Below are 8,195 nucleotides of genomic sequence, written 5' to 3' on the forward strand. Positions count from 1 at the left end.
GCACTCACAGACACCACCTTTGCTTTTTATTTGCTTATTTTTTATTTTATTTTATTCCACTGCTCCGGCATCCTTTGGGATGTTTGCAGCAAGGCGGAGGAGGTGCCTGGTTTCAAGGTACTCTCTGCTGGGGGTGCGGGTCTTGCTTTCCGGGCTGTCAGAGTCCGGCCGTCTCCTCCCAAACTGTTCCCGCTGACACGTCATGGTCCGCACCGCAAGACCCGCCCGCCCCCTCCGCGGCCAAACGCCCCGTGCGACACCCGGTCCAGGACGAGGAGGAGCTGCCGCCCGCTCCGCCCCGTCAGGCCGCGCGCCCGCCCCAGCGCATGCGCCGCAGCGGCGCCGGCTCCCGGGCGAGATGGCGGAAGAAGAGTAAGTGGCGCTGGGCAGTGGCCGTGGATCCGCTGCCATCCGGGGGGACTGCGGGGCTGGGGCGGCGGCCGGGGGGTCGGTCGGGGCAGTGGGGAGGGCTGCGGTGCCGTGTCGTGCGGCTGGATCTGAACGACTTCTCCCGCCCCGCAGGCCGAGGCGGCGGATCCCGCTGGTGCCGGAGAACTTGCTGAAGAAGAGGAAGGCCTACCAGGCCATCAAGGCCACCCAGGCCAAGCAGGCGCTCCTCAACAAGCGGAAGGTAGGGGTGCCCCGGCAGATGTACACCCCGGGCGGCCCGCGGCGCGGCTGCCCCGGCCAGGTTGTGTTACGGGGGGGGAGCCGTAATTCCGTGCAGCCCTACAAACGGTCTGAGGCACCGGCTGCCTCTGCGGAGGGGACGCCGAGCTCTGCGGCTGGGCCAGGGAAGGCAGCTGTTCGCTGAGATGCTGGTCCTATGGATCATCTGTGACGGCGAGCCTGAGTTCATTGCTTCAGCTGATGAGCATCTTACCTTAATGAGCCCTGTAGAGAGGACTAAACCTTTTGTGCCGTTACACCAAAGCACAAATTTATTAAAGGCTCCAAGTCATTTGTCTTATATTAGTGATTACCAAAGGGGTTGTGTGTGTAGTCACACATAAAATGCAATGCTGTCAAATTGTGTTACCATGAGAGTGCACTGCCTGAAACCAATTCACCTTTGCGTTGTAAGCGCTCATGAAGACAGTCTGCTTTTCTGAGGGTGTGTTTAGGATTAGGTATGTATCATTAGCTAAATAAATCTATTAGAGCATGGGCAGGTCATTGTGAAGCCTTTTTGCACGTGTAGGGTGGTTTGTGTTGCTAGTGCAGAGACCTCCTGTGCATCTGCTGTGTGTGGTTTCCAGATGGGCAAAGTGCAGCAAACCTTTTGATTTCAGACCTTGAGGCCTGTTCTGCTGGATCTCAGCTGATGTAGCAGGTACCTGCGTTCCCAGTAAATCTTTCTGTGAAGTTGGTGGGATTACGTGCAAAACTCCTGCCATTTTTGTGAGATACTGTGTTTATGGTTTTCTTAACTATATGAATGGTTTGCTGTATTTCCAAGCTGGAAGCATAAATAATAATCTTAAATAGCTAAAAAGCTTTTAAGATTCTCTCTAGAAAAATTACCCTAGTGGTGAGATTTTGATCAAGTCTACCTGCTTTGAAAATTCAAACCAATTTCATGGGTGATTCACAAGGTGAAATAGAACAGAAGACCCATAATGTTAGATTCTTTATTTTTAACATAGTGTAATAACTTAGCTGGTAGTTATTTACAATAGTAGTGGGTAACTGCCATGTGCATTCTGCTACTGTCCATATGAGAAAGGAATATGATTTAGGTGGATGTACTTGTTCCTGAGCTAAGCATAAGCATTTAAATATCTTTTTAATGTAAAAAAATGCTTTATGTTTATCGAGTTCTGAATTTGATTTGGCCCTTGAGTTGCAAACCTCTAAGACTGTTGGGAAGGGTGATAATTTCCTATCCTTTTGTCTTTAGCAACAGAAAGGGAAACAAATCCAGTTTAAACGCCTAGAGGCTTTTGTTCGAGATTCATGGCGCAAACACCGAGATGATGTCCGTCTGAGGCGCATGGAACAGAGACCAGGGCAGACAGTTGTACCTCAGGAGCACAAACTGGCCTTTGTTGTGCGGATTGCAGAGTAAGACACTTTTGTTACTCCTTACCTTTGTTATTGCTGCTATTTGTAACTGTCATACCATTTCAAAGCAAAGAAAGTGTGATCAACCCAGATGTGTCTCTTTGCAGATAATCTGAGGCCTTTTATTGCTGTATTAGAGAATTGTGGCTATTATTATAGTACTTTTTTTTTTCTGACTCAGTATTAACGGAGTGAGCCGGAGGGTAAAAAGAGTGATTGATTTGCTGCGGCTGAGAAAAAATTTCACTGGAACATTTGTTAAACTGACGCCATTATCACTGAAGATGCTGCGGATTGTGGAACCTTATGTGGCATGGGGGTGAGTCCCGTGACTTGATAGTAGTTTGTATCTACATACAGCTTTTTGATTCTCCTTCTGGTATCACAGATCAATAGCTGGCTTTTCTAGTAACGATCAAAACTTTGTGCGTTTTATATCTGAAGCTTGTTAGTGTCCCTTTTCTCATTGTTCTAAACATAACTTGGTTACTTTCCTACCTTTCTACAAAGAAGTAGAGTGGGACTTCTGCTGCGTCTTGTGTCTCTGTTACAGAATCTGATTTTTCTTTTTGTGCAGACACCCTAATCTGAAATCAGTACGAGAGCTCATCCTGAAACGGGGCCAAGCCAAGATTAAGAAGAAGAGGGTACCTCTGACAGACAATATGCTGATAGAGGAACATTTAGGTGAGGAAAAGGAGGCAAGAATGAAGTGAATCAGGAAAAGAGGTGGAGGTTGAGAGTTTGCAGTCTGACCTAAGAGAGGGGGAAGGGAGGAGAAACATTGCAAGAATTGCATATGGAAGAGTAGCAATTCTGGAGTAGCGTGAGGAAAGATAATACAGCTGGACATCTCATGTCTGTTGTTTGTGGAGGATGTTTTGTTTTGTTTTAATTACTATTGATTTATTTATAATTTTTTTCCTGTAGGGGACTGTGGTATTATTTGCCTGGAAGACCTTATTCATGAAATCTATTCCGCTGGGAAATATTTCAAAAAAGTCACAAAGTTTCTATGGCCATTCCATCTGTCCGTGGCTCGTCATGCTTCACGTAACAAAGTGGGTTTCCTCAAGGAAATGGGTAAGCCCGGCTGCAGAGGTGAAGCAATCAACCAGCTTATACGCCAGCTGAACTAGTCAGGTGAGGAATGCCTGTTGTGTGACTTCTACATCTTACCTGGTTTCCTGATAACTATACTGCCATCGGACTCCTTTGTTTTGGATTCATCACTTCAGAAATGACCCTTAAGGGAGAGGAAAGTAATGAAGAGCTTGGGTCCCATTAGGTGTCGGCAAGTCCTATTGGACACCTCCATAAAGGCTGGACTTCTGGGAGATTGCGTTGAAGTGACTGTTGTGGGGTTCGTTTGGTTTTTTAACTTCTTTCTGTTGTGCAGGGTCTTTTGGAAGCTCCAGGATTTATAACCTGTTCCTATCACGTGTACTTTTCATGGGCATGGGCTATATTAAATGATATAATAAATCTCTTGACTGTTGGTACCTTTATAACAGAAGAAAAAATATGTAGATGGTGATGGAGATGCACTTGGGCTTGTCCTTGAAGAAGAAGATGATGCTAAATTGTATTTGGTACAAAAAAAAGTGACTTGAACTTTCTGGAGCAATCTGGATTCTGTATTGCTGTATAACAAGTTTTTTATACTCATTACTGCTGGTTCTGTACCAGCCAGCCCCTGATCTCATATTTGGTATAAAGCAGTGGTGGTTGTGTCCTGATTGAAATTTGTGTTATAGCTGACTTGTACTCAGTCCTTTGATCCAGTCTTCCCTGGGGGAAGTGCTTGAAGTTATGCTCCTTGAAATGCACCTCGTCCTGCATGTGAAGGGGCAGTGCAGTCACCTGTTTAAGAGTATTGCTGGCAAGCAAAACACACTGTAGTTACTCCTGTTACTGCAGTGCAAACCCTGGTCATAAATATCAAATTTTTTTGTAAGCCCTGCTATTGAAAAATGAGATTTTTTTTTTTAAGTACCTAGATTGTATTTATTTTAAAAAGCCATGATTCTGTGCTCCTCAATTACAAAAAGCTGTCTCTTCAATTCTGTGAGATTGGGACTGCTGGAAACAACAAATTCCTAATAGGAAAGCCCATGAACTTTTTTATACAGTGATAGAGTATGTGTGATCAATGTTTTTTAAATAAACTGTTTTTGAAGTTAAACTTTTGTACCACGCTTCCTATTATGTCTCTCTAGAACGAGAGTGGGAAAGTTGTTATTTTCAAATCCCAAATTGCTTCTATTATTTAATAAATATGGAAGGTCACTGTGACTGTTTATACTGTTACTTGAAGACTTAAGTAGGGGCAAATTATTAATCCATTAATGGATTTCATCTTGACTCTACCACTCTTGTTTTTGAGATTTGGAGGAAACCGTTAAAGCAACAATACTGAGGGTTTGGCACCTTGTGGTTTTGTTTTTAAGTAGGGGATGCCTTCAGGGCTTCATTACTTCTATGAATTATTACACAAAGATGTATTTCATAAAAGCATCTAAAATACAAAGTACTAGAGACTGAATTAGAGAACACTATACAATTTCAAGCTTTATTCTGTAAAACAAAAAGACAAACATAGAAAATGCTTGACAGACACTATAGACATACACTTAGACACCACCGTATCCAGAATTAGAGTTCAGCAGTCATTAATATACAAGGCTTCATATATTTAAGATTTTCCTGATAAAAAGCTGTTTTGATTGTAAAGAGGTACAAGTAACTTCACAATTGTTCTGTTGATCCATTTTAGGATTGTTTATGGTAACAGAACAGCCCAGGCTTTTAACATGAAGAACTCATATATCAGAAGTGAGTTGGTTTTTGGTGCCAGAGAGAACTTAAGCCTGTTAGTAGAATGCAGTTTATGATAAAATACTAAAATTCTAACAACTAATCTTAGTTTTAGGCAGTTTTTCTAGTCCATGTGGTAGTTTAACACACTTTGGCTCATACAGTTCAGTAAGAATTCAGCTATCATTATGAATACTTTATTTAGGCTTCTTTAAAAACAATGCCAGCTTAGTCTAGTGTTACACCACATTATCTGTCATAGACAAACACTTTGCCCTTTTTCTGGATCATACTTTGGCAAGAGCAACAGTAGTGATGTGCTCATGACTTCACTGCACTATGAACAGAAACTATACAAGGCGACAGGGATATATATACAAAAGCACCCCCATATCTCAGGGAAAGGAATCCTTTTTGTAAGCAACTGTGCTGTTGACTTTGTGGATTGTAGTTGTGAAGGAACGAAGACAAACCTCTTCTGAATTGGCAATGAATTGTGGTCCTGACTCTTCCCACTTTTCTGGCACTGCCAAATCTTTGTCTGTGTATATCAGCAAATCAAAAGCACCTGGAAACAAGTGCAAACAAGTTAACAGTACCGCATGCATAAGAAAACAGCGAGTTTGAAGATAAAGTACATCCTCTAGAACTTGTGACCTGTACCAAGGCTCTCAGAAATCACACATGCTGTGAAAAAAAAACCAATAGCAGTTAAAACATTAAAACAAGTCCTGGTTATATTCACATGCAGCCATTTTCATTTTCTACTCAAGCAAGTGTGATGCTATTAATTAGTCTTCAAAACCTTAAAATGCTGTGGTTCTGAGCTCTATGTAATACTTCATACGAACTTAATGGTCGGTTATTAATACAAGCCTGTCCACAGCTAGTCACAAAGTAATTATGAAAACTTTAATTCCTCAGAGTGCACATATTAATTTCATTAAGCTAGTTAAGCCACCCTGAGTTCTGTCCTTTTCACAAAATAAGTATTTTGGGGAGCAAGTACCACTACACCCTTTATTTAAACTTGCTTTAAGTTCTTTAGTGAGAGCCAGAGCGCAGTATTTACATTTGCATCTGTTTTTGCTGTTTGTTGTGCAAAGTGTTGGATCTGACATGCGGTTTTCCATACTGTACACAATCGCAAGAGGCATCATCTAAGTCTAACAAAATGCCGTCTCAAATGTGATGATATATGACATTTCATGTAATAATTTAAAAGCCCCAGAAAACTAGCAGAAAATATTTTCTAAAGTGGAAAAGTTGTTCAGGTTTTCTGAAAGAAACACTTATTTCTTTCATAAAGTTGGGGATACTCACAGGCAGCTTCCAACAGCGGCAGAAAAGTTACTGTGGCAGTTATTTGTCTGATAACAGATCGAATTTCATCCTGAATAGCTTTCTGAGTTTTTTCTCGGGGTGCACTGGAAAAATAAGAAAATTCTGTTAAGAAAGCAAGCTGCTGTACTGGCTTTTTTTAAAAACACATTTCTGTTTATTAAGCTGCTGTTGGTCTGTTTAGTATATGATTTTTGTGTAGTAGGTACACTCTTATAAGCCTTAGGTGGACAGGCTTAGAAAAAGTGAAATGATTGTCAGTTTCACTTTATTGTTGGTGGAGCTTCACCATATTTTTCAGGGATGTTACACTTATTCTCAGTCTGGAATGGATAACATTTTGGCATAACAATGAGAAAGCAGTTCTTAAGGGCATGTACCTGCCATAGGTTTTTATATATTTTGCTGAAGATTAAGACTTGATATTTAATCTGAGGCTTAAGAAAAACAAACCAAAACAACAAAAACACCACCAAGACCAAACAAACAAAACCCAACACTAAACACATGAGGATTATGCATACTTGAGTCATACAAGTGGTTTACAGACAAACAGAAGGAAGAGCAGTGAGAAAGGCAGTAAGTTTGGCAAGATTTGAAGGTGCATCTTCTGTGCTCACACTGAGAGAACGCCATCTCAGCTGCTCTAAGGTAACCAGGCCGTGCTGGTGTACACAGCCTTTATCTTGTGCCTGCACAGCTCGCAGGTGCAGGGAAGAGTAGGTGCAAGGAAACACTTTGTTACTGACCTCTCATCCTTTGCAGTTCTATCACACTCTATGTCGAACTGCCAGCGCTCCAGAACGTCGTTGTTCTCAATGCTGGAGATGACCACCACCAGGCGCTGCACGCTGCACTTGTACAGCCACTCTGAAAGAAGCCACAGCGGTTACTCGCAGCGCCAGGCGACAAGACCCGGGAGGGCATGGCAGCCTCCCGCCGGGGTGAAGAGACCCGCTCGGCCCCGCACCCACACCTTTCATCTGCTCCACCACGTTGTTGAGGTAGTTCTTCAGCTCGGGGTCGGTGGTGATGAGGAGCGTGAGCCCGTACTTCTGGACGCGGGTGAAGGTCTCGGGAGGGTAGATGCCCCGCTGGTAGAGGATGCTGTTGATCCCATAGACTGCAACACAAGCGAGAGACATGTGTGCGTGAGGCGCCTGGGCCCCCGCCGGCCGCCATGTCGACCAGTGGGCCGGCCGGCCCTGCATCCTCCCTGGTTCCCCGAAGCCCCCGCAGCCTCTTACAGAAAAACTCGGCGACGATCTCGGCACTGCCCCGCAGGGTGATGCCCTGCTGGTCCCGGCCGAGCTGCTTGGCCATGAGGACGTGTGGTGACGGGCCGCGCAGCCACCTCTTCCCCGCCGCCCGGTTCAAATGGAGCCCCGCCCCGCTGGCCGCCCCTTTCCGGCCCAGCACCGGGCCCCGCGCGTGCGCGCCAGCGCGACCACGCCCCCTTCAGCCCGCGTGGGCGGGCTGCTGGGGCAGCTGTCGGTCTGGGTGCGCATGCGTGTGGCGCGCGGCGCGGCCGTTAGCGGCTGAGGGCTGGGCGGGCGGGGTGCGCAGGGCGTCCCGGGTGACCCCGCCGTGTCTCTCCAGCTGGTGGGTGCAGCTGCCTCTTGGAAATAAAAGCTCTTTCCGGTTAAAACGTTTCGCCTGCTGGAAGTGCCGCGGCACGGGGGGCTGCGCCGTCACCTGCGAGCGGGGCCGGGAGGGGAGGGGAGAGGAGAGGGAGGGAGAGGAGCGGGGCTGGGAATGCAGCGGGGCTGAGAGTGCAGCGCGTCCTCGCAGTGGGAGCGCTGGTGCCGCACGATCGCAGACATGGCTCTGGTGTCTTCGTCTGCGTGAAGGCACTTTCGAGCTTAGAAAGGGCACTTTGCAGGTACGAACGAAAGGAAAGAAAAGGATGCCCAGAGAGGTTGTGGAGTCTCCTTCTCTGCAGACATTCAAAACCCGCCTGGACACCTTCCTGT

At 45.6% G+C, this 8,195-nt stretch overlaps 2 protein-coding genes across 2 annotated transcripts; one reads left to right on the forward strand and one right to left on the reverse strand.

Moving 5' to 3' along the window:
* The first annotated feature begins 272 nt into the window (after positions 1-272).
* Positions 273-4,243, forward strand: RPL7L1 (ribosomal protein L7 like 1). The gene is made up of 6 exons (XM_080344208.1): positions 273-372; positions 523-631; positions 1,901-2,064; positions 2,246-2,383; positions 2,642-2,751; positions 2,995-4,243. The coding sequence occupies exons 1-6, from the start codon at positions 359-361 to the stop codon at positions 3,201-3,203; spliced, it is 744 nt and encodes a 247-aa protein (XP_080200334.1). The 5' UTR covers positions 273-358; the 3' UTR covers positions 3,204-4,243.
* Positions 4,244-5,276: 1,033 nt separating this feature from the next.
* MAD2L1 (mitotic arrest deficient 2 like 1) lies at positions 5,277-7,545 on the reverse strand (the record flags this gene model as incomplete). The annotated part of the gene is made up of 5 exons (XM_080344356.1): positions 5,277-5,449; positions 6,205-6,308; positions 6,972-7,092; positions 7,199-7,345; positions 7,470-7,545. The coding sequence occupies 5 exons, from the start codon at positions 7,543-7,545 to the stop codon at positions 5,277-5,279; spliced, it is 621 nt and encodes a 206-aa protein (XP_080200482.1).
* Between the last annotated feature and the right edge of the window lie 650 nt (positions 7,546-8,195).

The sequence above is a fragment of the Nesoenas mayeri genome (genome assembly GCF_963082525.1).
Source record: "Nesoenas mayeri genome assembly, chromosome: 4".
NCBI lineage: Eukaryota > Metazoa > Chordata > Aves > Columbiformes > Columbidae > Nesoenas > Nesoenas mayeri.

Excerpts from the sequence above, each read along its gene's own strand:
- RPL7L1 (XM_080344208.1), top strand. Across the intron at positions 2,384-2,641 it reads GAACCTTATGTGGCATGGGG|ACACCCTAATCTGAAATCAG; the intron begins GTGAGTCCCGTG and ends CTTTTTGTGCAG. Across the intron at positions 2,752-2,994 it reads GCTGATAGAGGAACATTTAG|GGGACTGTGGTATTATTTGC; the intron begins GTGAGGAAAAGG and ends TTTTTCCTGTAG.